General features: G+C 52.9%; 1 protein-coding gene and 1 pseudogene across 1 annotated transcript in view; one reads left to right on the top strand and one right to left on the bottom strand.

The window, feature by feature from the left end:
* KDM2B (lysine demethylase 2B) overlaps positions 1-25394 on the top strand; it is a 153210-nt gene extending 127816 nt beyond the window's left edge. The window contains 11 exon segments of the mRNA XM_043976047.1: positions 9349-9573; positions 12483-12626; positions 13942-14028; positions 14232-14492; positions 15292-15330; positions 15555-16228; positions 16839-17002; positions 17120-17259; positions 17261-17282; positions 18653-18871; positions 22004-25394. Of these exon segments, the coding sequence (XP_043831982.1) occupies positions 9349-9573; positions 12483-12626; positions 13942-14028; positions 14232-14492; positions 15292-15330; positions 15555-16228; positions 16839-17002; positions 17120-17259; positions 17261-17282; positions 18653-18871; positions 22004-22185 (2157 nt within the window). The 3' untranslated portion in view covers positions 22186-25394.
* LOC122734885 lies at positions 511-952 on the bottom strand (annotated as a pseudogene).
* Positions 25395-26728: the final 1334 nt, after the last annotated feature.

Below are 26728 nucleotides of genomic sequence, written 5' to 3'. Positions count from 1 at the left end.
AAACATGGAAAGACTTCCATGAAATAACAGAGTGAAATGAGCAGAACCAAGAGAATAACGGATACAGTAACAATATTGTTCGAAGAGTAACTGTGAATGACTAAGCTATTCTGAGGCATGTGAACATTTATTTATTGGTTTATTTATTTATTTTGGTGGGGCAATGGGGGTTGTGTGACTTGCCCAGGGTCACACAGCTAGTAAATGTCAAGTGTCTGAGGCTGGATTTGAACTCGGGTCCTCCTGAATCCAAGGCTGGTGATCTATCCACTGCGCCACCTAGCTGCCCCCTGATATGTGAACATTTAAATGAACTCTGACGGAAGATAAGATGCTATCCACCTCCAGAGAAAGAACTGATCTATGAAAGGGTGTTTTATATGATTCCTCATATAGGGCTTTATCAAATGTTGGCCTCTGATGTGGGGTAGGAAGCAAGGAGGGAGACCACTTGGAACTCAAAATGTAACAACAACAACAAAATTTTTTTTTTTTAATAAAGACATTTGTTTTATTTGATAACATTGGTTTTATGCCACAAGGACACAAGCTCCACCAATACCCTTAATCTTTTCCTCTGCTCTTCTGCTGAAGAATGGTGCCTTCATGATGACTGGCTGTTTGGGGAGTTTCCCTTTTCCTAGGACTTTGTAGTACCCTGACCGCACAACATCAATGACGGGGGCAAGTCCTGCCTTGTATTTGGCAGCATTAAGCCTGGTCTGCTCAGTGACCAGTGTCCACAGCTTATCAAGGTTGACAGTTGGGCAGTATCTTTGGTTCTTCAGGTGGTAATGCCTCATACCCACTTTCCCAAAGTAACCCAGATAATATTTGTTAAAGTTGATGCGGTGATGGTGCAAGCCTCCCGCATTTCCTCGACCTCTGGGGTGCTTTGGTGCTTGCCGATATGCCCGTGGAGCTTCCGTGTTTTCCTTAGTCGGGAAGGCATATCGTATGCCACTGCAAGAGAAAAGAATTGATTTTTTTAAAAATCACACTTGAAAGTTTGCAAAGGGTTTTACATATGCTATCTCATTTAGTCCTCCTAATAACCCTATTGGATAAGCACAGGGGGTGTTATTATCTCCATTTTATAGATGTGGAAATAGGTTAAGGTTAAAAGAAATGACCTGCCCAGGGTCACCCAACTAATAATAATAGTAATAATAGTAATTGCAGCTGACATTTTTATAGTACTTACTATGTGCCGGGAACTGTGCTAAGGGCTTTACAATCTCACTGATCTTCATGACTCTGGGAGGGAGGTGCTGTCTCTATTTTCCAGATGAGGAAACAGATGCAAACAGAGGTTAGGTGACTCAGCCAGGGTCACACAGCTGCTAAGTGTCTGAGGCTGGACACCAAGTCCAGCTCTCCCTAATCAGATACACTGTCAGTCCTCATTAATTCAAAGAGGTTTGGGCCTTGGGGAGGAGGGGAGTCAGTGCGCTCTAATGGAAGGACTGGGATTGAGGCTTAGAGGATCTCGTAGATTTTAAAGCTGGAAAAAGACCTTAGAGATCATCCAGATATCTTTGTTTTGTATACAAGGAAGCATGAAGTGACATGTTACCTGAGGACACACACTGTGGAGGGAGTATCAGAGACGAGATTTGAACCCAGATCCTCTGGTTCCTAATTTTGTCCCAATGTAAGAACCCGGCAGATGGGAGTGAGAGGATTGGTATCCATACAGGCAGCTACATCTGGTGGCTCTTAAGTCTAGTTCTTTTTCTCCGGTGCCTTGTCAGCTTAGAGCAATGCAGGAGAGAGCGGGATCTGAACCTACCACTGACATTGAAGTGGGTGTCAGGTGTCAGGTGCCAGGCAAGTTCTTGGTTTGTGAAATAGCCAGCATCCCCCACAGGGTGTCTAAAATGGGCTCTGTAAATAATCTTAGGGACAGTGCGACTCAGCGGCCAGGGTCTGAGTACCTTCCATACACGTCAGACCCCTGAGAAGTTTGGGGAGACTTTCTTGTAACTCCCCTACTCAAACCTTCTCTGGCTCCCTATTTTCTCTAGGATAATGTATCAGCTCCTTAGGCTGGCGCCTACAGCCGCCCACCCTCGGTCTCCCACCTCTCTCTTCCAGACTGACCTGCTTGCTGGTCCCTGGATGTGGCCTCTTTGTGCCCTCTGCTAGGGACACTCCCTCCACCCCTTTACCTCTTAGGGCCTCGATTCCTTCAGGGCACTAGACCTTTCCTGGTACGTTTGTCCGGTTTTGTACGGCCATGGCCTTCGTCTGTTTGTGTATAGCTCCTCTTTTTCCTGTTCTCATCACTTGCCATTAGAGTGGAAACTGTAGGAGCTCAGGGACTGTTTTGTCCAGAACAAATGTTTGCCCTAGCGTTTGGGAGGCAGCCTTTCTGCTGCCTTAGAATGCCCCTTTGCCACGTTCTGCCGGCACAGAAGAGATCTTCGGCTCAGAAACCCAGCTCCGTGTGTGGCAGCGGCTCTTTGGCCGGACGCTTCCCTCCCTCTGCTGTACTACACGCACATGGAGGTTGGGGGCGGGTATCAGGAAGGGCTTCCTGTTTGTAGGTGCTGGTGGATGAGCTGGGAGGAGAGGAGGGCAAAGCTCAGCCCAGGGGGCGGGAAGCAGTGGAGTCCACTCGCTCATCTTGTGCAGAGCCCCTGGGCCTGGCACTTGAGGACCTGGGATGGCTGGGGCCTGGGCCGAGCCACTTCTCCCAGACCTCAGTTTCTCACCGTGATGAGGTTGGGGGCTTTGGCGGGGTAGAGCAGAACTATACTGTTGGGTAGGATGGTAGGTGTGGAGTTGGAAAGGGTCGTTGGATCCACCCCCTCGGAGAGGAAACGGGGGCCCAGAGTAGATTAAAAGTGAGATTTGAACTCAGGTCCTTAGACACCAGAGCTGGTGTTCTTTTACCCTGCTGGCCAAGGGCTCTGTCTGGGCACTTTGGAGAGCAGATGGTGAGTAGATGAGGCTCCCAGACCCTTGGGCTTATCCCATCTTCATCTAAGCCTTTCTTTTCTTCGTGTTGTGGTTTGGTTTCTGCTCTGATCTCTCATGAGCCTTACCCTGGGGCCCAGCTGAGGATGCCAAGGTCAGTGTGAATCTCAGTACCCCAGAGTGGAGGGATTTGGGGGGTTTCCACCCAAGGACACCCACGCAGGGCCTGGAGTCCCCGGGTCCAGGCCTGGAGAGGCTGAGCTAAGGGCCGAGCCGAGAGGGAGAGGCCAGCTTAGAACTGGGCTAAGGAAAGACTCAATAGCAGTGATTGTCTCGGATGAGGCAGAAGCTCTTCTGGAGGGCATTGGCAGCCCTGACCTCTGCCTCCCAGCAGAATCAGCCTTCTCCTGGTGCCTCACTTGCCCCCTGGCCTTCCCTGGCCATCAGCTGCCACACCTCCTCAGACCGTGCCCTTCTCTGTATGCCATTGGAACGCCAGCATCTTGAGGGCAGGTCGCTTCATTCTTTGTATTTGTTTTCCGCAATGCCCAGCACACAGCCAGAGCTTAGTAGAGGCTTGTTTGGAGACGCCCTGGATGGAATGGCCTTCCTGGGGCTGTGGCTGGTTTGGTGGTGGCTTCCCCTTCTCCAGAGACCTTCAGCCACAGGCCATGGAAGGGATGGAGATGCTGGGATAGCCAGGTTCAAACATTGGTGGTGTTGAGTGACATAAGTAACGTAAGGGCTAGAGTGCTGGCATGGGAGTCAAGAAGACTTGGATTTGAATCCCATCTCAGATATTCACTAGTTGTATGACCTTGGGCGAATTGCTTCAGCTCTCTGTGAAATGAGGAGGGGCCATGTGAAATCCTAGCTCATGACCCACCAAGGAGTCTATTTTTGCTCTCGTTCCATTCACTGTTCCCTCCTTGTTCCCAGTGTCTGTTTCTTGGGTCTTTTTTAGTCATGTCTGACTCTTTGCAACCCTGTTGGGGTTTTCTTGGCATAGATACCAGAGTGATTTTGCCATTTCCTTCTCCAGCTCATTTTAGAGATGAGGAAACTGAGGCAGACAAGGATAAGTGACTTAACCAGGGTCACACAGCTAGTCAGTGTTCAAGGCCAGGTTTGAACTCCGGTCTTCCTGACTCCTGGCCTGGCACTCTATCCACTGCTCCCTCTTGCTGTCCCAGTGCCTACTTCAATCCCTTAGGTTTATAACCTTCCTGAGATTGTTGGCTTCTGTAATAGTATGAAATGGGCCTGATCCTGAATCAGGCTGATGGGCCACAAATCTAGAGGCCGGCCTTGAGAGGAAGGTTTCAAGCTTAATGTGAAAAAAGCCTTCCCCATAGTTAGGTGGGCCCAAGGCAGAAGGAGCTGCTTGGGACGGAGCCTGCTCCCAGGGGTTGTGCAAAAGGGGTGGAGCCAGATGGTCCCCTAACCCCCTTCCAACTCAGGAGTCTGGTTGAAACTCAGGCCCGAGCCTGACACTTCCAGGCTCCCTGGCTCTCAGGCTTGTAAGACAGGGTTTGAGTTGTCTAAAACTGCTTGCAGTGGGGAGGCCTCCCTTCCTTATCTGAAGTATCACATGGATGGCTCTGGTGTGGGCCCAGTCTCTCCTGGCAGTTCAGTCAGTTGTAAGCAGCAGAGGGAAGACTGAGTATTTTCATTTCAGGCCCTCATTCTTTTTCTCTTTAAACCCCCCCACCCCCAAAACATTTAGAAAGCAAGAAAAGAGGGGGTAGCTAGGTGGCGCAGTGGATGGAGCACCAGCCTTGGATTCAGAAGGACCTGAGTTCAAATCCGACCTCAGCCCCTTACTAGCTGTGTGACCCTGGGCAAGTCACTAACCCTCATTGCCCCACAAAAAACCAAAAAAACCAAACCAAAACAAAAAACAAACAAACAACAAAAAGAAAGCAAGAAAAACAAGAGCTTCATTACAGATAGGAAGAGTGGAGCAAAACCAATTTCTGGATTGACTCGTGCAAAAAACAAGTATCTGGGCTACACTGAGTCTCTATCACCTCCCCAACAGGAAGCAGGTTCTGCTCCCTTCCATTGGCTTTAGTTCAAACAAGTCTTTCCAGGTTTCTCTGAAATCAGTGTTGTCCCCCTCAGAGAACACAGCTTGTTCAGCCATTCCCTAAATCTTTGCCGCCACAAAAGGGTCCTTTTCCTCTTCCTTTGACTCTTTGGGCTCTAGGCCCAGTAGCAGTATTGCTTTGCCAAAGGGTATGCCCAGTTTAATAGCTTTTTTGGGTATAGTTCCATGTGGCTTTCCAGAAAGGTTGGCACAGCTGACAGTTCCATCAGTGTGCCTCTCTTCCCACCGCCCTGCCAGCATTTGTCCTTTGCCTTTTCTGTCATTTTAGCCAATCTGATGGCTGTGAGGTGGGACCTCAGAGTTGCTTTGATTTGCATTTCTTTAATTATTAGTGATTTAAAGCATGGGATTAGGAGATGGAATTTCACAAAGGAGAAAAGAAAAGAGCCAGCAGGAGGGTGTGGCTGGTGCTTGTCTAATGAGCCTGGAAGGGGCTGTAGGAGCCAGGTGATTGTGGGAGGCTTTAAATTAAGCCATCCTGAGGAATTTGTTTTCCATCTGAGTGGTACTAGGGAGCCATTGGAGGTTTCTGTGTGTTACAGAGGGAATTCTTGTTCAGTAAGAGTTGGACTCCGGCTTCTGAGATCCATTCCAGCTCTGATCTGCTGGGGTCCGAGGATCTGGGAGTCCAGCTGGGCTGATTGTCAGGGTGTCTGCATTTCATATTCTAGCTTTGCCACTTGCTGCCTGTGTGATTCTGGGAAAGTCACCTTACCAGGCTCTCTGGGAGGGCTAGGATGAGAAGGTGACACCCTCTGTAACACACACAAAAGCCCTCTGCTGTCTTGCATACTCCCCTGGGGGAGGAGGAGGAGAAGAGTGTGATCAGAGTTGTTTATATCTGCCTGTTTTGGTTTCGTTTGTGTTTCGGCTGAAAAGAGAGGACAGGATGCTGGTGAGTGAAGGAGTCTGGGTGTCCGACCCACATCTTCCTCTAGATTGTGTCTTCATGAGGTTGTGACTGTCTCTAGGATTTACAGACTGCTTGGTGGGGGTGTGGTTTGTGGACCAGAGGGATGGCCAAGGTGGAGGACGGGTCTCAGGCTCCATTTCCTGACCTGGCCCTTTCTGCTGCCTCTTCCCATCATGCCTTTTCTGACCTGGGTACTCCCTTCTCTCATCCTTTCCCTTCCAGATACTTTCTTATTGTTGATCATGGACAATGCCCTCCACCTCCAAACCATAGCTGATGCTGGGGTCATTGGAGGGCCCCAGGTACATGTAGTGTGGAGAGGGCACCAGATTTGAAGTCAGGAGGACCTGGGTTCAAATCCCACTTGATACTTACCTTGAGAAAGTCCCTTCTCCTTTCATTCCTCAGATGTAAAATGGCAGGGTTAGACTTGGTGACCTCTGAGGTCTCCTAGCTTTGATTCTCTTCTGTCTTTGATAGTCTGAATGCATTTCCTGCCAATCAGTCAAGTGTTTTTAAGCACCAGTTCTGTGCCAGGCACTGTGTTGGGGAAGAAGAGACCAGTCCTGCCCTCAGGAGGCTTGAAGTCTGTTGGGGACGATGAGGACACCCAGAGATACTTAGGAAATGAACTCAGTGCTTGTCTTCAGCACTGTGAGATGTTGGCCAAATTCACTCCTGCTGAATGTGCCCTTTACCAAGGCAGGGAGACCAGGCTCGGCGTGAAGACCTGGCGAGGGGGAATCCATAGCCTGAAGAGGCGGTCTCTTGCCTGTGGGGTTTGACAGGTTCTGCCGTAATTGATGTCTCATCCCTAGCATGGAACCTGGGCCGCTGAACCACGGACATTCTAGAGGGAGGGATTGGTGGATGGATGGACGCACGCCTGGTTGCATGAGTTGAGGAAAGTGTATCAAAAAATAAAATGCTATACTAATGTAAGCTTTTCTAGAAATTATATGGCATGTGGGCCCCATAACTGTGGTTCGTTGGCTCTGGTTTTTTCTTTTTCCTGCTAAACATCAGCCCGACATGGACAGCGTTTTTGATGGAGAAGAGGCACATGACAGTGGTTAGTCTGCTAGATGGAGTCAGGAACCTGGCTCAGCCACATAGCTGTGTGGGCAAGTGGCCTCCCCTCTTGGGGCCTCGGCGTCCTCGTCTGTAAGATTGGGGGATGAGCAGCGTGGGTTCCAAGGTCCCTGCCAGCTCTGGGCTTTTGGTCCTATGGGCTTTCAAGAAAGCAAAGGCATTAAGTGCTTCCTCATTGGTGGATTTGGCAGATGTTCCTTTGCCTCCTTCCTCAACGTCTTGTTGTGCTTCCTTTGGGGCACCTTGGCAGGAGCTGCTTCTCCACAGTCAGCTGTGCCTTTCCTTCCTTTCTAGCAAGCTCGGGGCTTCCCGGGGTGCTGAGATGGTCCCAAAGGCCTACACTTCCCTCCGGGGCGTTCACTGAGCACCTACCCACACGTGAATTCCTGGCACGTTGCCTGAACAGCCTTGGGCAGTGGCTGGGGGTAAAGCTGGCTTTGATGGGCCAGTCGGCCTGAGATAGGGGGTGGGGGTGGGGCGACTGGAGAACCAGCTTCCTGCCCTGTGGTCCTGGAGCAGGTGGGGGAGGGGCATTGCAGGCTTCCCCTGGGGAGCCCTTCAGAGCCAGGAGAAACTGTCAGCGTGGCACAGTAGACCTTAGAGTCTTAGCTTCACACTCTAAGTAGACCTTAGAGTCTTAGCTTCACGCTGACTATTTGGGTGACCCTGGGCAAGTCATTTACTATCTGTGTCTCAGTTTCCTCACCTGAGAAATGGGGTTCTGACGCCCTAGTTCTAAGTAGACAGTCTCTTGATCGCAGAAGCAGGGGGTGTGTTCGCTTATGAGTTTCAGTGCCAGTTCCGGAGTGCCCGAGGTGAGCTTTGCCAGCAAGGGAAATGTAAAAGAGGTGGTGTGGAAGAGCAGCCACAGGGGCAGGGGGCGCCTCAGAGGCCAGACCTCCTCCTTTATTGATGGGGAAGCCAGCCCCGCTGGGTTTAGGGAACTTGCCTAAGTTTTCCTGCACTGTAACTGAAGGACTGGGTTTGCCCTGGGGCTGCCACCCTATGGTAATGGCCCCTGCCGGGCTCTAGGCCTCTGGCCCAGCAGGGAGGGCCCTCTGGGGCCTGCTCTCCTTCCAGAGGCAGCCCCTTGGGATGGGGGGCCCCGATGTCGAGGGGGCATTCTGCTCTTCCTGCCCTGCTCGGCAACCAGGGTGTTTGTGGATGTGTGTGGTGGAACAGACAGTTGGGTGGTTTCCTGGGAAGGGGGGGGTCCAGCACTTAGAATGAGCTGCCCTGCTTCCTGGTCGAATGGCCTGAAATGTGGCAGATGTCTCTTGTCCCAAACGGTTCAGCCTTCGCAGGGCCTGGGGTTCATGCCCGGTGTTCAGTAGGCTGGAAAGCTTCAAGCAGCGGTGGCCTAGGCTACACTAAGTAGAAGGTGACCCAGACAGCTCATAGGCCCCAGGCCTGGGCAAGAGGAAGGGAAATGGACTCACCTTTTCCCGCCCTGCCTGAAAGCTCTGCCTCCTTCTCCTAGAGAGATTTATGGCTTCCTAGATTTAGAGCCTGGAGAGACAGTGCAGGCCGTGGGCAAGCCCTTCATCTCTGAGCAGGAAGACATCAATCAGGGCAGATCCTGCCTGGGACACTCAGCAGCAGGGAGACCCTGGGCCAGCCATGGAACCCCCGACTCCTTGTGTGCAGGATGGGATATGAGCACCAAGGGGCATCGCTATCCCCGGTGCACTCCAGAAATAGGACACGCTGGGATTGGTGGCTGAGTCAGAATGCCATAAGGTGGGGAAAGTGCTTTAAAAATTCTCTGCCGTGGTCATGAGGTAGGAAACCGACTCTGAGAGGTTGAAGTGAAGTCCGCGATTGCTCGCTGAGGTGAATTGCAGAGCTGGATTGGAACCCAGGTTCATTTGAACCCAAATTTAAAGGACTCCAGATTTGGCACTCTTCCCATGGTCCTGCACTGCCTCTAGTGTTTGTGGGTCTTTTTGTTTGGGGGTTGGGTTTTTTAAAATAGGTTTTGAGCAGAGGAACACGGCTGATTGCCAGCATCAGTATGATGTGGCTCAGAGTTAGAGGAAGCGTCAGGTCTTATTGACTGCGCTGGGGCTAGGGGTTAGAAATAAAGACCCCAGGATTGAACTCCCCGCTCTGCCAGTAAGCGTCCCTGCCATTGGTCTCCTCTAGTTCCCTGTCCCAGAGGTTGAGGTCCTCTCAGGGAAGCAGAGATGCAGAGACTACGTCTGCTGCGTGTTCCACGTCCTGCTCAATCCGTGGCTCTGCCCATGAGGATGTAGCTGGGGGATCTTCTTGGGGCAGCTCCTCATCAAGACACTTTTCTGACGTCTTGCAGAACCGGGCAGTAGGTCGGCCCAAGGGGAAGCTGGGTCCAGCCTCAGCCGTGAAATTGGCCGCCAATCGGACGACGGCAGGGGCGCGCCGGCGACGGACGAGATGCCGCAAGTGCGAGGCCTGCCTGAGGACCGAGTGTGGCGAGTGTCACTTCTGCAAGGACATGAAGAAGTTTGGGGGGCCTGGGCGGATGAAGCAGTCCTGCATCATGAGACAGTGCATTGCGGTAAGTGTCAGCAGGCTTGGGACTGGAGGGGGCAGGATTTGTCAGGGCCAGGGTGCCTCTACCCAGTTTGCCGGCCCTTGGGCTTCCCCACTCTGCCCCTTTACAGTAAGTTTGGGAATAACTGAGTCGGGGAGCTCCTTAGTCAGAGTCTCAGAGATAGTATCCCCTCGTATGCCCCTGTGCTGCTCTGAACTTAGGCATAAGGCAGTGACACAGTCTAGTCTGCACTCCTCTCTTTAGGTCCTCTCAGAGGCCTAATCCTGGCATGGAGAGGACCTTTGCTTCTGAGAGGCCATGCCGGCCAAGCCAAGCCAGCAGGGACACCAAGTCTGCCAACCACTTGGGGGGTTTCACCAGTCTCATCCCACAGCAGCAGCCCGATCCTCGCTCTCTCAAAGGAATAGGTCAATAGCCAAGCATTTATGAAGCATCCGTCATGGTCTAGGAACTGTGCTAGACATGGGGAGCTCTGGGAGGCTCCAGCCTGGGGAGCCCCAGCCTTGTTCTCCTGGGCTCTCGGGCTGCCCGTCATTCGTCCCATCTTGGGATGGAGGGGCCTGCCTAGGAGCTGACCTTGGCACTGGTGGCCCTCGAGTGGCTCACAGGATACTAGTCTCCAACTTAATTTCATTACTAATTACCTGGGCTCCCACAAGGCAGCCCCTTTCCCAGATGATTCTGCATTTCACCCCAGCTTGGCCCTTTGTTGCTTGGAGGTTGCTATGAGACCTGGAGGAGAAAAAAAGATGGAAAAATGCCAAGAGGTGGGCAGAGCACCCCCAGATGGAGAGGGCCCGTCCTTAGCATGGCCCGTGGGCAGCCTTGAGGCTTCTTTGGGCTCCCCTTCCAAGGACGGCTGGTCATAACTTGAGGAGGGCCCGAGCTGCCCTCAGGAGCGAGCTCCCCCCGGTCATTTTCAGCCTCTCTAAGGCTGGTCTTTACAGAGTTCGGCCCCCAGCGGCAGCGTGTCCCGTCTGTGACCTGACTGCCCTCAGTTTGGAGCTGGGCTGATGAATATTTCAGGTCTTTCCTTTTCTGTCTTCGAAGGAAGAGGTCTCGGTCACCAGGGACTCCTGCACGAGATGTGGGGTAATCGATGGCCCGCAGAGCTGGGCCAGGCTGGCATCTCCCACAGATCCCACCCTGGACTCCTTTGGCAGCGAGGCTGGGCTGTGGCAGGCAGGCTGGGAGGGCCCTGGCTCCGGAGCCCAGCCACACCCATTGAGGCATCACCTTGCCCCTGGACAGCCCTTGCAGGAGATGGTTGATAAGTCTGTCTTTGGGGGAAGCCGTCACGGACGTGGCCTGTCAGATCCTGTTACATCTGTCTGACATCAGACCAACCCCTAGGACCACATAGGTGCCCGGAGCAGAACGGAGACTGGAGAGACTGGCCATTTTGCCCTAGTCGCCCTTCTCCACCCAGCTCCGTGGGTGTTGAGGCGGGGCTGTTGGGGTCCTGCACCCTGTTGATGTCTCCACCACTGACTTGGCCTGCCCAGCTGTAGGTTTCTCCCCGGCACCCGAGCTTGCTGTTCAGTGTTTCACTTGTGCCTAGTGCTCCGTGAGCCTGTGGACCATCTGTCCATGGAGTTTTCTTGCCAGAGGTACTGGAGTGGTTTTGCCAAATGACTTCCCTAGAGTCACACAGCCAGTGAGTGCCACATTTGAACTCAGGTCTTCCTGAGTCCAGGCGCAGTGCTTTGTCCACTGAGCTGTGGAGATGCTTCTGGCTCTTATTCAGACACAGGAGGCCCTGGATCAATGCTCCCAGACCCTGCCTTTTGGCCCTTGCTAGTGTGTGGTGTATTAAAGAGTTAGGAGAAGCTGGGTTTGCATCCCAGCTGGGTGACCCTGGCCAAGACACCCTACCTCTCTGAGCTTCAGGGTTACACTTGATGCCTTCTGAAGGTCTCACCAGCATGAAATCTGGGATCCTGGGATCTGTCTGCTCAGGTGACTCCCAGCTCTTCATTTCTGCCTCTGGACCTTCCGCTGTCCCACTTGCACACGGCACATATTCAGCCCTGGCCCTGCACATGATGAGGTCGTCCTTGCCGTTTGATGTCAGCAGCCCGGCTGAATGTCCCTCCTGTCTCTGGCTGAGCTGCTGCGGCTGCCCAGGGCCCTCTCGCCCCAGGCCTCCTGGCTCCAAATCGATGCTCTTATTCTGGTTTCCCTTGCACCTGTGCCTGGACTCGACCCCATGTTCCGTCACTGACCCCTTGAGTCCGTTGCCTGTCTGGCTCCTCTGGTCTGACCTGCAAGTTCTTGAGCTTCTGGCATAGTTTTCTCTTCTCCCTTTGTTCAGGCTCTCATTGGACTGGCCTGAGTTATGACAGCTGACTTACTGGCCGTTCACTTTCTCTTCCCTCTGCTCTGCCTGATACGGATGGGGGGACTCTGTTTCAGCCATCATCCCAACTCCAGTACAATCCTTGTCCTCCCCCTCAGGGTCCTGCCAGTCCTTGGAGGCCCAGCTCATCTACGCACCACCTCCTCCAGGCAGCGGGTCCCGGCCTCAGACCCAGCAGTCCTGAGCTCCCCCTTCTCTGTCCGGGGTCCCGGGCACATCCCATTTGGTATTAGAATTGCCGGTGCCTGTGTTGTCGTGAACTCAAGGGCTGCCCCTTTTCTGATTCCTCGGGGGTTTGCCCAGAAATGACGGAATGTGTGGTTTTGCCTCTCTCTGCTTGGTGGCTTCATCCGTGCCTTGGCATCCTCCCTGGAGGCAGCTTGCAGGTCCTCCAGGGGCTGGAGGCGCAGAGCTGCCACTTGGTTGGCTGATGGAGGGTCACACACCTGAGGGGGATGGCAGTGAGTCGTCTGGTGCCGGACGGGTCACCGTGGATGCTGCCTGTTGGCAGGGCCTGACTCTCCCTCTGTTTTGTCTTTCCTGGTGATCACAGCCAGTGCTGCCCCACACTGCCGTGTGTCTGGTGTGTGGAGAGGCAGGGAAGGAGGACACGGTGGAGGAGGAAGAAGGCAAGTTTAACCTCATGCTTATGGAGTGTTCCATTTGCAACGAAATCATCCACCCTGGATGCCTTAAGGTGAGTGATGGGGTCCTCCTGGTTACTCCCCAGCCTCCCCTGCCTTTAGACCTGGCTTCTGGAACAACAGGGGGATGCAGAGGAGGGCTGTGGTCCGTCTCCATGGTGACGAGTGGCCGGTTACAGTGGGGCTGAGGTGGCCTGGGTAGGAGCCGAGGGAGGCCCAAGGTCACACAGGGCTCAGATGCCAGAGCCAGGTCCCGTGGCTCCAGGCTTGGCCCCTCTGTACCCCCTCAGGGCGTCTGTTTTGTACCTGGCAGGCTTGGGCTCTGGGCCCTCTAACTTGGGAGCTGCTGCTCATGCTGGGACATACCCATGGGTGTGTTTCCTTGGGCCCGCCCCAGAAGGCCCTTAGAGCCGGCGGTGGGTTCTGCGTGGTCACCAGCATCGTCTGAGGAGTCAGCCGGCATCTCCACCCTGGTCATAACTACATCTCCTAGAATCCCCTGTGGCTGTGCCCTCCCCGGCTCCCCTGCTTTTCCTCTGAGGGAAGCAGAGAGGCCCCTGGCCATAGAAAAGGAGGTGTAGGCAGAGGGGGAGGGCCCTGAGCCCTTCTGGGTGCAGGCAGGGGCCCTGGGGAAGGGTGGGAGCCCGGGGGGTTGCTCACGCTGGCCCTTTGCTCTCTTAGCTTGGCCCAGATCTCTGACTAATTTGCCTCCCAGGAGCAGGGCGGAGGGGAGAAGGTGGAGCCCCCCAGGCTGGTGACGTTCTCCAGCCACACTCACAAGCCTTCTTGAGCCCTCGGCCTCAGCCATCAGTTGCTTGGTTCCTCTGGGGGCCCCAGGGATTTCCCACATCCCTTTGTGGCATTTGCTGGGGGAACTCGTGCTTGAGGGCTGACCTCACTGCACCTGAATAGAAGCTGGTGCCCAAGGGGCAGGATGACTTCATCCCTTCTATTCCCTGGCTTAGACACTGGCCAGGGCCAGCTTCCTGCAGCAGCTGGCAACTTTTTTGAGAGGAAAATGCTGCTTTGGCCCCAGCAGGCACCTGCTGTTCAGAGAAAACCTTTTTTAACCCCTGGCCCCTGCCCAGGCAGTAACAGGCATGAAGGCAGCAAAGAGGAGGCGGGGTATGGTTACTGCGGAGGCCTCCCTGGGGCCAGGCTGCCTGGGGGCCACTTGGTTCTTGTGTCTGTCCTCTCTGTCCCTCACGTCCACCGTCCTCTGGGCCTCACGTTCTTCCTGTGTCTGGACGAGGTGGGGCTTTGGCCAGGGGGTGCCCAGCAGCGGTGGCTCTGGAAGGGGGGGAGGCGTGACTCCGACAGGGACGCTCTCTCATCCTCCATACTCAGCACATGCCTCCTCCTGTACAGGTGAAGGAGTCGGATGGTGTGGTCAATGATGAGCTTCCTAACTGCTGGGAATGTCCAAAGTGCAATCACGCTGGCAAGACCGGGAAAGTGAGTGTCGGCAGCCAGGCCGGGGAAGGGCTGGGCAGGGGGAGGGGGCGCGGAGCCTGCCTGGCTGGCTGGTCCACATGGGGGATGCTCTCCAGCCTCAGCTCTACCCTGGGAACCCATCCCAGCGGGCAGGCATGGATAAAGGAAGGCTCTAGTCCGAAGATATAAAGGTTGTTTGTGTTTTTCTCTTTTTGGCGTACAAGCAAAAGCGCGGCCCCGGGTTCAAGTATGCCTCGAACCTGCCTGGCTCGCTGCTGAAGGAGCAGAAGATGAACCGGGACAACAAGGAGGGGCTGGACTCGGCCAAACGGAGAGGAGAGTGTGAGGAGGCTGCCCGGCGGAAGTCAGAAGAGCATGCCAAGAAGGTGCCCGCTGACACCATCCTTCGCAGAAAGTCCGATGAAGTTCACCTGAGGCGGAAGCGGAAGTTTGAGAAGCCCCAGGAGTTAAACACTCGGAAGCGGGTAGGGCTGGGCTGGGCAGCGGGTGGCGTAATGCCTCTGCAGGGAGAGGGAAAAGGAAGGGTGGGGTCAGGTCTGTGGCCCCAGAAGAGTGAGCCCAGTGACCTGGGTATGGGGCCAGTGGGGGAGAGCCCAGGAGTCCTGGCTGCTTGCTGCCCTGCACAAAGAGGGGAAGGCCTGGGGACAGGGAGGGAGCACAGGCCTGTCCCAGCCCTCCCCGGGGCCAGCTGAGCTAGAAGCATCAGGTTGGTTCTTGCCAGCAGGATGGGCCTGGTCTAGTCCTTTATGCATCAGTCCGTCTCTGAGAAAGCCTCTCTTCCCCTAATGCTTGCCAAGTGCTCTGCAAACCTTAAGCACTTCTAGGAGCATCAGTAACAGGATCTCGGCCACAGTCCACCTTCCCTTCCTTGTCCACTGGGGGGCGCCTGCAGTCTCTGCTCCCTTTGGCTGTGATTGGGTCTCTCCTGGGCACGTTGCCTCCAGAGGGCTCTGCTGGGCCCAGCCTCCAGCAGATACTTAGGGAATGGGGTTTGTCCAGGGGAAGGAGCCCAGTTTAGAGAGGAGCTCTGGAGGCCTCTGATTCTGCTCCCTCAACTTTCTGCTTCCCCACAAAGCAGAGGCAGGGCCCCCCTGGTACCGTCCAGCAGTCTGGTGCTGCCCAGGGAGCGAGAGGGAGGGATGGGACCGGAAGCTTCCCCCGGGACCGTGGACCGAGCAAGGATGGGGAGAGCCACACTGGGGTTGGGCCTGCCCCTAGAAACAGGGGCCAAGTTCTGTGTTCTTTTTTCCTTTACTGTGACAGCTAAAACTGGGCAAGGAGGAGAAACTCTTCAGGAAAAAGGTACCTTCCTTTCCTCCCCCCCCCCCCCCTTGCAAGTTTCAACTGAACCGTGTGTCTGTCTGTCTGTCTGTCTCCTGCCACACTGCAGATGTGGGGCTCCAGCCCTGAGCTCCCAGGGTGGGCAGAGCTGCATGTGCAGAGGTCCTGGGCAGAGCCAGCTTGTTCAGGGAGACAAGAAGAGGCATGGACGCCTCCTCTAAGGCTAGGCTGCCTTGTCATTGCAGCGACGATCCTGGAAGAACGCCGAGGACCGGGCGGGGCTGACCGCCAAGCCCCCTCGGCGCTTCAAGCAGGAACCTGAGGAAGACCTGCCCGAGGCGCCCCCCAAGAACAAGGAGAGTGACCAGTCCAGGTCCAGTTCTCCCACAGCAGGGCCGAGCACTGAGAGCGCTGAGGGCCTCGACAAGAAGATGAAGGTCCGCCGGAAGCGACGGCTCCCCAACAAGGAGCTGAGCAAGGAGCTGAGCAAGGAACTGAACCAAGAGATCCAGAAGACTGAGAACAGCCTCGCCAACGAGAACCACCAGCCCATTAAGTCAGAGCCGGAGAGCGAGAACGAGGAGCCCAAGCGCATGCTGGGAGGGGGAGAGCGGCCCCCCCGCTTCAGCAAGGGCCTCAATGGGGCCCCCCGCGAGCCGCGGCATCCACTCGTGCCCAGCCTACGCAGCCCCCCCCGCATACCGGCACGGCCCCCGCCGTCCTTGTCCCCACCCAAGTGCATCCAGATGGAGCGGCACGTCATCCGCCCGCCGCCCATCAGCCCCCCGCCAGACTCGCTGCCCCTGGATGACGGCGCCGCCCACGTCATGCAGCGGGAAGTGTGGATGGCCGTGTTCAGCTACCTCAGCCACAGTGACCTCTGTGTCTGCATGCGGGTCTGCAAGACCTGGAACCGCTGGTGAGGAGGGTGGGGTGCTGGGAGTGGGGGTGTAGGGGGTTGGAAAGCCACCCTCGCTGGGGATACTTATCAGTTTGGGGCAGCTAGTCCCCCTGGGGAAGGCTGACCCCAGCACCAGACAGCTATGGTGTAGCCGTGGGGAGTGGTGTTTGTTGCTGGTGTGGACAGGTTGAGCTAAAGACCGGGACCCAGGTGGGTGGCACAGAAGGTCCTGGAGGGCAAGGCCTGCAGGGCTCCAAGGAAATGGGAATGAGCTCTGTGGCATTTGGCCACCTGGGGGACCTTGTAGGTTCCAGGCACAATCTTTTTTTTCTTTAAATTGAAGAAAACACTAAATTTCAGGTCGAGCTCAGCGAACAGAAAGAGGTGGTTTTTTTCTCGTCCCCATTCCTGCCCCACCCCAGGTGAAGAGCCCCTTGCTCTGGGGCAGGGGACTCCTTTAGCAGAAGGCATCGTAGGGCTAGTCCCTGAGGCCAAGGGGAAAGTAAGGGCTGCCCTTGGGGTCTCCCGGAAAGGATTCTGTGACATTGTCCAGTCCGGCCAGCCCCTTCCTGGCCCTTCCACTTTGCTTCTGGGCCTCTCACCTTCTCTCCATGGGCACTGGTGACAGGTGCTGTGATAAGCGGTTATGGACCAAAATTGACCTGAACCACTGCAAATCCATCACCCCGCTGATGCTCAGCGGCATCATCCGCCGACAGCCCGTGACCCTGGACCTCAGCTGGACCAACATTTCTAAGAAGCAACTCAGCTGGCTCATCAACAGGCTGCCTGGTGAGTGGGCCTGCCCCTGGGACCCCTGAGCTGGGAGGAGCCGCAGGGGGGAAGGGGGAACCTTCTGAGCAGGAACCGGTGCAGGGCCGACTGCTGACCGTGCTCGCCTCTCTGCAGGGCTCCGGGACCTGCTCTTGTCTGGCTGCTCCTGGATTGCGGTCTCTGCCCTGTGCAGTTCCAGCTGTCCTCTGCTGCGAACACTGGACGTGCAGTGGGTGGAAGGACTCAGGGACGCCCAGATGCGGGACCTCTTGTCCCCCCCCCACAGACAACCGGCCAGGTACGATGGCAGGCGGCTACCTTTGTCAAGGGGCAGGGACGGAAGCCGGGAGCAGGAAACCAGTAAGCATTTATTAAGCACTCACTGTGTGCCAGGCACTGTGCTAGGCCTTGAGGACACAAGGGAAAAACATCCGTCCCTGCCTTGGGAGCTCACCTTGGAACGGTGGAGTCAGGGCCCATAAGTAGGTAACTGCGAGAGACGGCAGGGCAGGTGGAGGTGGGGAAGGCACTGGCCAGGGGTGCAGGGATGCCAGAGCTGGGTGGCCGAGGGGGGCCTGTCTGCCCAGCAGATCCCACCCCCTTTGCCAGCACACTCACATGGATCAGGGCTCTTGGACATCACACTGTCCAAACACATTCAACAAGTTAATTTTATTAGAGTTTTTTAAGGTTTTGCTGACAGCTTTTGTTTTCCTATCAAAGACTTTTTAGCTGTCCATTCCCTCAAATGCCATCTCAGTAAGTCTTCCCTTGCCCATGCCCACGGCGCCCCCCCCCATCCAGTGGGTCCATCATTATCATCGACCGGCTTTGCTTCTGTTGACGTCCTTTCAGTTTGCAGCACTGGCCATTTTATAAATTCTCTGGGTGCTCCTTTCTTCATCTGGCATGGGTCGGTTCCTGAGTCTTCCCCAACTTGCTCTGACTTGTTCATGGCTCAGGAACGGCAAAGTTTGTCCATGGGAACCAAAGGTTCACGTTAATGCCATACTCGGTGCCGAGCACTGGTGTGGAAGGGGAGCACCGAGGGGCATGGTTGAGAGCAGGTTCAGGCCCTTCCCTTCCAGTCTATCAGGTGGACAAGAGGCCTGGGCCCTGGCCTTCCCCAGGAGGCTAGGCCTCCTGGTCACTGACTGGCCCTTCATTGGGTCACCTCTTTCCTGTCCTGCGCAAGTCCCTTAACACACTCCACGCTGTGCCCCATGTTTGCTGCTATCAGGTGGCTTATGTTCTGCTGATGTGATGGAGCTTTGAATTTTAAAAACCGTATCTGCAGTGTGTGTCTCACCATCTACGTATGGTCACACTTGCTCCTGCTCCCACCAGGGCGTGCAAGGAAAGTGCCTTTGTCCACATAGGCTTCCTTCTTTCTTAGATTCCTTGCCCTCTTCCTCCCTCCTGGCTGCCCCTGCACTAACCAGATGCTGTCATAGGGGCCTCAGCATAGGCCTCGTTAAGTGCCGGTCCTTCTCCAAATGCGGCTGAGGCTGGCGGCTGTGGGGTTATTTGGACCTGGGCTTTTGGGGGCTGCACCACTCCAGGCTCTCACCCAACGGCCCCTTCCCACTTATGGGAGGCCTCTGCCAGGATCAGCTCTTTTTTTGAAACTTAATTTTAACCCAACGGCTTCTTCCCTCCCCTCCCCAGGCCAGATTGACAACAGGAGTAAGCTCCGTAACATTGTAGAACTGCGCCTAGCTGGTCTGGACATCACCGATGCTTCCCTGCGGCTCATCATCCGCCACATGCCCCTGCTCTCCAAACTGCACCTCAGTTACTGTAACCATGTCACTGACCAGTCCATCAACCTGCTCACAGCAGTAGGGACGACTACCAGGGATTCCTTAACGGAAATTAACTTATCAGGTGAGGACCTGTCTGCAGCTGGCCAGGGCCTTATGGAAGGAGGGATCCAGTGAGGACCATGACCTAGGGCTTTGGCCAGAAGCGGAGCCACCCCTAGGAGCTCAGGCATTCCCTTTGTTGAGGAAAGCTGGTACACTCCTGTCCCTGCCTACTCACCATTGTGGTTTGGACACCCACTTCTGCTACTCCTCCTGTGGGAAAGGGAAAGACACCCCACCCGGGGCAGGCACCATCACACCTTGTTTGCCGCAGTGTCTGTGGGCGTGTGTGTGTGTGTGTGTGTGTGTGTGTGTGTGTGTGTGTGTGTGCGTGCGCACACGTGGTAGGTCACTCTGGCTTTCTTCTTTGAATCCTTTGACCAAAGCAGATGGTGCCTGAAAGTCCCTAGGATACTTAGAGAGCTCAAGTCCCCCACCCCCCATCTCCTCCCTCCCCTTCTTCTCTTTTGGGTTAACAGGGAACTCTCCGTCCATTTGATTAGCTGTGGTTTGGGCCAAGCCTATCTCCCATAACCCTTAGCCCCACCTCCTGCATTTGTAGCTTCTTGCTCCAACCACTATTCTGTGAGTGAGCCAGGATCTCTCTCCATCCACCCTCTTGGTGGCCTTTGAGCCATGGGCCATCCCTGCCTGAGACTTGCCCCCCGGGAGCCCCCCTGCCCTGGCTGTGGCCCTGGCTGCAGAAACACTGGGTGAACACGCTCTGCTCATCACATGACAGTTCCCAGCCTCCCCACCTTGTCCCAAGCAGGCCAGGTCAGGCTTCTATGACCGAGTCATAGGATACAGAAGCAAGAGCTCAGAGCTGAGACTGACAAGCTGCTGGATCTGGGGGCGGTCATTTTTCTTTGGGCTTCAATTTCCTCATCCATAAAAAAAAGGGATTAGACTAGATAGATCCTAGCTTCTGAAACTTGGGTCGCAACCCCATGTAGGTCTGAATGTGGAGGTTGTGAAAAATTGGACAAGTCAGTACCTATTTTGTATACTACATACCTGGGGTCACATAAACATTTTTTGGGCAGAAAGGGGTCACAGGTGGAAGAAGTTTAAGAAGCCTTGACCTGGATCAGAGATGTCAGACATGCAGCTGCTGCAGAGCTTCCCTAGTGGGGCAGATTCAGATGCAGTGGGGGACATGTTAACAAGATAAATACCCAGTAAAACATAGTTAACGCCTTGTGGTTGGGTGGCTCTAGTTCTATCTGAGCTGGACATCCCTTCCGGCTCTAAATGGGTCCACAAGTGGGCATCATTCTCTTTGAAGGCCTCCCACTTGGGAGCAGCTCCTGTTGTTAGGAAGTGCTTCTGAACATCATCTGAGCTGACTTCTTTGAAACTTCACCAAGTTCCTGCCTCTGCCTTCAAGTCTCTCCTCTCTGACAGCCGGACATGTCACACAAACACTCCCATTGCATCAGCAGAGAGCCAGGGGCTGGGCTGTCATGGCCCCACTTAGATCCCCCAGACACACCTCCCTGGCTCTCCACGTGCTGGAAGTGAGCCCCTGAAGGACAGCGACTGTCTCACTTCTGTGTCCTGTCTCCGGCATCCACAGTGAGCCTCGGAGTCAGGCTGAGTCAACATTTTTTTATTCATTCATTGAGACACTTGACACAGAGATTCTGTCCCCTACATTCTCTCTTCTCTAGGTTCAGTATTTTCAGCTCCTTCAGTGGGTCTGCCACATGTCATGAATGTAGGACTTTCCAGGATCCTAAATGCTGGTGGTCTCCAGCTTACAGGTGTCTCTTCTAGATTGTGGGGTCTTCCTTCTTGTCCTGTGTAACTTAGCTTCTGCCTTCCCTGCGGGGCCTCCTCTCATCCTAAGCACTCTAGCCTGTCCCCTCCCCTCTGAGGCAGGCCAGGCTGGCCAGCCGCATCATTACATTCTGCTGTAGACTTGATTTGTTTCCCTTCCCTATGCTCCTTCTGCTTCCCCATAAAGATTGCTGAGGACAGGGGCCACATCTTTTCCACTGTGGGCGGCCCTCTTGGTTGGTGGCAGAATCTCTAGCCACCTCCAGGCCTTTGAAGTCGCAACCCAACTCCTGGGTGTGGAATTGGTAGTGCTAAGACCCACCTTTTTGATTCTTTTGTTTCCCTGTGGCCCCCTCCATACTACAGGGTTTACCCCATGACTCTGCCTATGCTTTTCATCCCTCCCTCTGGTGCTGAAACAGGCAGGGGAGCAGGATCATTTGCATCCTCCAGCAGGGCTTCCCTGTTGGAACAGATGGTTTGGCCTGGCAGTGGAAACTCACACCAGCTTTTGTTTTAGGGCGAGGGGCAGAGGGGGCCCTTATGGGGCTACTTGATGGGGACACTTTTTTGTTTTTTGGTGCAGGGCAATGAGGGTTAAGTGACTTGCCCAGGGTTACACAGCTAGTTAGTGTTAAGTGTCTGAGGTCAGATTTGAACTCAGGTCCTCCTGAATCCAAGGCCAGTGCCTTATCCACTGCGCCATCCAGCCGCCCTGGGACTCTCACTTTTGGTCATTAACACCCCCCCCCCCCCAGCATGTGGAATGTGGACATAACATGCCCTGTGGACCCTGAGCTTCCAGGGTGTATGTGGGATCTCTCGTCTTGGCCCCCACTTGGGCCTAGGGACATGGGGCTTGTCCTCCTGGGTCTCAAGTGACTTGTCTTTGCTTCCAGGAGGAGAATGAGGAAACTGAAGGGGCGGGGCCGCAGGGGTAGGTCTTACCAAGACCTTGCAAAGCTCTGATCCAGGACAAGTCATTTCAACAAATGACTCATTAAGGACTACTGGGCCTCAGTTTCTTTCTAAGTAAAATTAGACTAGATGGCGTCTAAGTTTCTTTCTGAGGAGGGCTGTTATGGGAAACTGCTCAGCTCCTTAACAGACAACTAATTTAATCCTCAGTCCCACCTCTACCAAGAGAGGAGGTTGAACATGATGACCTCACAGGTCCTTTTCAATTCTCAGTCTAGGATCTCACTGGCCACCTACAAACACATGATCGCTCCTCAGGTTGTTTGTGGGAGGGAGGGAGGTTGGGCTTCCCCTGCCAGACCCTGACCAGCATCAGTCATACCTTAATGCATGTCAATGTCCTGAAACACAAGAACACTGACAGTTTGTCTTCTTTGTTTTGTCTTTGTTGCAGACTGCAATAAGGTTACTGACCAGTGCCTGTCCTTCTTTAAACGTTGTGGAAATATCTGTCAGATTGACCTAAGGTACTGTAAACAGGTGACCAAGGAAGGCTGTGAGCAGTTCATAGCCGAGATGTCAGTGAGTGTCCAGTTTGGGCAAGTGGAAGAAAAACTCCTACAGAAACTGAGTTAGTCCAAGGACAGGTGTGTAAATAGTGGACTGGGGAGGGGGGGAGCAAAGGGGGAAATGACTTTCATTTCCAAATACAGGGGGTTTTATTTTACACTTGGAACTTTGACTCGCAGAGGAGAGTAAAGATCCCATTTGACAAGCCCTGCCTATTGATCGATCCCAGAAAGGACCGAGTTCACCTCCCACGTTGTGAAAGCCCAGCGCACGGTCGGGGCACTCTGCACCCCCTGGCTTTTGTGAGATTCCTAAGAGACATTCACAGCTGGGGCGTGGGGGATGGGGTTGGGGGGGAGGGAAGGATGGACTGTCAAGATATTATTTAAAGTACCAGAGCATGAGCTTGGAAGTGTACATTTTTTTAATTTCTGCTCCTCTGTTTCCCGTGGTGACCCCCCCCCCTCCCCCTGCCAAGTTTTTAGTATCTTTCCAATGGACCACAAGCTGCATTTCTGCCGCCTCAACCCATCCTTTGTTTTGTTTTTGTTACATGAGACATGATGCAGAACTATTTTTGTATAAATTGTTTAAAGGTTATTTATGCAACATTTGAATGCACACCAGTGTTGTTTTTCGTTTTTGATTTTGGTTTGGGATTGCCAACATTTATGGTTTACTTAATTAAGGTAGGAGAGAACTTAACCTCAACTTCATAGATACAAATAATCCTTCAGCAAATGTGCCCAGGTCTGGCCAAGCAGGCTCACACTTTCAATTTAAGCATGTTTGAATGGGAGTTTATATCCTGCTTGTATCCTTCAGAAGTGACATAAGCATGTTGTGGAAAAATGGTGTCAATCATAGTTGAAGACATTTGGCCAAGTTTTCTCTGTATAGAATTCACCTTTTTTCCTCAAAATTTTCCAATTCCAATTTCAGCTTTTGCACATAGGAGGTTTTTGCTCCAGCATGAGCTCTTGTTACTCTCTAGACCTAAGTTATACAGTGAGTCAAGCCGTAGAATAAATGGTCAAACATAGTCTCTCTTTTCTCTTTTCCTTTGCAGTGTGAGTTGAGTTCTCGGTTCAGGTTTTCTGCCATTATTTTTTTCCTTATTGTACGATTATGCATTCATAAGTGCCATTGTTGTAAGGTGGTGTTTTCATAGCCCTTCCCAATGAAGTTTTACCTTTGTTGAATTTGTATAAACAGTTGTACAAAAGACACCACCACGAGCCTTTGAGGGTTTCTGTTCTAGGAGGTGGGAAGAATTGGTTTGGAAGGCAAACCCATCTTGACCATGTAACAGGAGAGCAAGCACCACGGGGAATGGGAATGCCCTCTAGCTGCTAGTAACCCAGATGACTCTCCTGGGTTTTGAGCTGGAAGATACCAGGTCATCTTGGCAAGGAGGCCGAGTGGACTTGTCCAGGGTCCTCATCTGTAAGGGAGCCAAATGTCTACTTGAACGTTCTTTTCACTTTTTCTTGTTGGTTTTTCTTCAGGAAGTCTCAAATTGAATTTCTGGCTTTGCTAGAGAATGGGGACGGGAAATCTCCAACATAGTTCAGGTAGAACAAGTCTCCTCAGGATGACTAGCAGGGTTTTGAGAAAAACACATCGTACACATTTGGGTAGCTCGGGTCGCTGCCCTTCAGGGTATCAGTCAGTTCACTCCGGAACTTTGCCTCTGTTGCCAGAGGTAGGAGGGCATTTGGAAAGAGTGCTGAATTACTTTAGGAGACCTGGGTCTCCATTATCTGCGAGGCCTGTGACATACACAAGCCATTCTCTCAGCCTCAGTATCATCATGAGGAAAGTGAGCATGGGGTGCATGGGAGTTGTTTCCATCAAAGCCATTTCCTATACCCTGCCTCACCACAGGGTTCAGCCTGTCCACGTGGGGAGCATTCTCTTTGTATAATAAGAGGCTTAGATTAAGTCATGTCAGTCATGGAGAGCTTCCTCTGTCCGTAGCAGATAACAAAGTTGAGGCCCTGCTGGTAAGCTCATAAAATCAAGCCTCTTGTCATCTGCAGAGGTGAATTTCAGAGTTTGGGAAGACCTTGTCGCTTAGGCCACCATCTCTCCTCCCTTCAGTAGCAGCCTTCAGAATTCTTTGTACCATGTAACTAACGAGTGAGCACCTAACCTTTGTTTAAAGCTCTCCGGTAAAAAAGAGGATCCACTCCCTCCAGAGGCTCCCTATCACTTTTGAACAGTTCTAGTCACTAAAAAGGTTTTGCTTAAATTGGCCCTTTCGTAACCCCCACCTGCTTCTCATTTTGCCATCTGGGGTCAAACAGAACAAATCTAATCTCTCTTCCATATGACAGCCCTCCGGATTCTGGAAGGCCAATCTGTGCACCCCCAGAGGGTCAGCATTTCTACTTCTGATGCCGCCTGATCTCGCTCTCCACCTCACTGATGTCTTTTCTAAAATGGGATTCCTAGAACTGAACACAGTATTGCAGACGTGGTCTGACCCGTTACTGCAGGACTTGGATACTGTGCTTCTCAATGTAGTCATAGCACACTGTGGAATCTGTTAGCTTTCAAGGCTGCTAAAAGCTCCAGATCTTTCAGATGAAGAGTTGTCTAGCAACTCCTATCATGTATCTAAGTTGAATGACTCCTATTTGTTCCTATTAAAAATGTACTTTCTATTCAGCCCAATAGCCAGTCTGGATCTTTGTCTTTGACTTTTTTTGGTCTAGCCATTTCTCCTAGCTTTGTGTCACTAGCAAAATCAATAAGCATGTTAACTATCTAAGCCCTCCTCTAAGTAGCCATTGAGAAAATAAAAACCAGCCAAGTGTTGCTCCTTGGGGTACTCAACTGCAGACTTCCTACAAGGCTGACGTGAAGCAGTTAGCTAGTTCTAAATCTACATCTGTACCTCTTCAAATGCTCTCTAGATCTGGACTGCCATCCTCCAGTGATTCTCAGTAGAACCCTGCCTTGTACTGCTTCCCCAGTCCTCCTATGGGACCCTGTTACTGCTGTGCCAACATGGGTCTCAGTGGTCACTTTTTTTGAGAGAAATGTTGACTAGTCCTCCCTTTAACGTCATCTAGAGTTTTGCCCAGAACAAATTTGTTCTGGCCTGTGCCTTCAGAATTCCTTGCCCTGTAGATTTTTAGGCCTGTCATTTTTTAATCTTTCCAACTGCTTATTAGATTAAGGCTTCCCAAAGCATCTTTTGCCATAGAGTCAGAGGAGGGGAGGCATGATCTAGGACTTCCATCTTGGACACAGGCCACCCCAAAATCAGCCCCCTAAACAGGCAACTTTCAAATGACCCAGTTTGGGGGTGACCCATGCCTACCCTCCCAAGCTACCCCTAGTGCCACATAAGGCTCATAAAGCTTCTTCCATTACTGCTAAGAGCAGCTGGAGCTCACTCATGAAATGTCCACGTAGCAGCTATGGCTTTCTGTTGCTCTCTCCTGATCCCACTGGACTTCCAAGGTGCTATTGTGTTCAGGAAGTCAGGCTCCTTCCTGGGAATGGCTCTTTGGTTGGTTACAGTTGCTTTTCAAAGCTAAGCACAGGCAAACCGTTGTTACCTGCAAACAGAGGTTCTTAGCCTGACAGCTGCAACAAAGACCATATGGTTATTAGCACTGTGGCAAGTGCCTCTCCCCCTTCATGGAGACAGGCTAGTGCAGAGAAGGGGGCTGAGGAGAGGAGCCCAGTAATACCAAGGACTTGTCAAGCAAGAGGATTCACAGTGGCCAAAGGAAAAGCTTGCTCTACTCTTGACAAACCAAGCTCTCCAGAGGATGTTAAACAGCAGAAAAAGCCGTATTTGAAGTTGACAAATATCTATTTTAAAAGTAAACAAAAGGGGCAGCTAGGTGGTGTAGTGGATAAAGCGCCAGCCCTGGATTCAGGAGTATCTGAGTTCAAATCCGGCCTCAGATACTTGACACTTACTAGCTGTGTGACCCTGGGCAAGTCACTTAAGCCAAAAAAAAAAGTAAACAAAGACTGATTTGGGGTAAGGAAGAGGTCTTAAACAAGATGCAGCTAACATCTCTTCTTAGCAGCAGACCCAAGAACGAGTAAGATTCTGCTACATAAGATTTCAACATCTTAATCCAGGGAATCTAGTTTTCAAAAGGAGCCAGTGTTGGGGAATATCTCCCCTGAGATGCCAAACACCTCAATTCCATCAGAGTATATCCTGTACACAGGTCACAATAGTGGGGATTTTGAGTGGTACCTAAAAACACAAGCAGCTTTTTCTGTTCCCTTAAAAAAAAAGATTTAAAGTGACAGTGTTTGGATTAAAATCTTTTTTAGTTTAACTGTAGACCCCATTTCCACCCAAAAACACTTGCAGCTTTTGTGATTTCATGAACATCCCTCTACCTGCTACTTCTAGGATTTCTGAAAACACTGGGAAGCTTGGGTGGGAAAGAACCACCTCTATTTGTTGCTAGGGGGAAACAGTATTATTTTCTAGGTTCAGTTCAGAAAAGCTAAGTGCTGCTTCAGGCAAGAGCAGGTGCAAGGATCATGGGGATGCTTCGGAGGAAGAGAATGAGTTGTTAACACCTCCTTAGAACATTGACTAGATTTGGGCATGCTCCAGGGGCTA

The sequence above is a fragment of the Dromiciops gliroides genome, chromosome 1, assembly GCF_019393635.1.
Source record: "Dromiciops gliroides isolate mDroGli1 chromosome 1, mDroGli1.pri, whole genome shotgun sequence".
Lineage (NCBI taxonomy): Eukaryota > Metazoa > Chordata > Mammalia > Microbiotheria > Microbiotheriidae > Dromiciops > Dromiciops gliroides.
The sequence above is the reverse complement of the archived record's forward strand: the minus strand, read 5'-3'. Positions and strand labels throughout refer to the sequence as shown.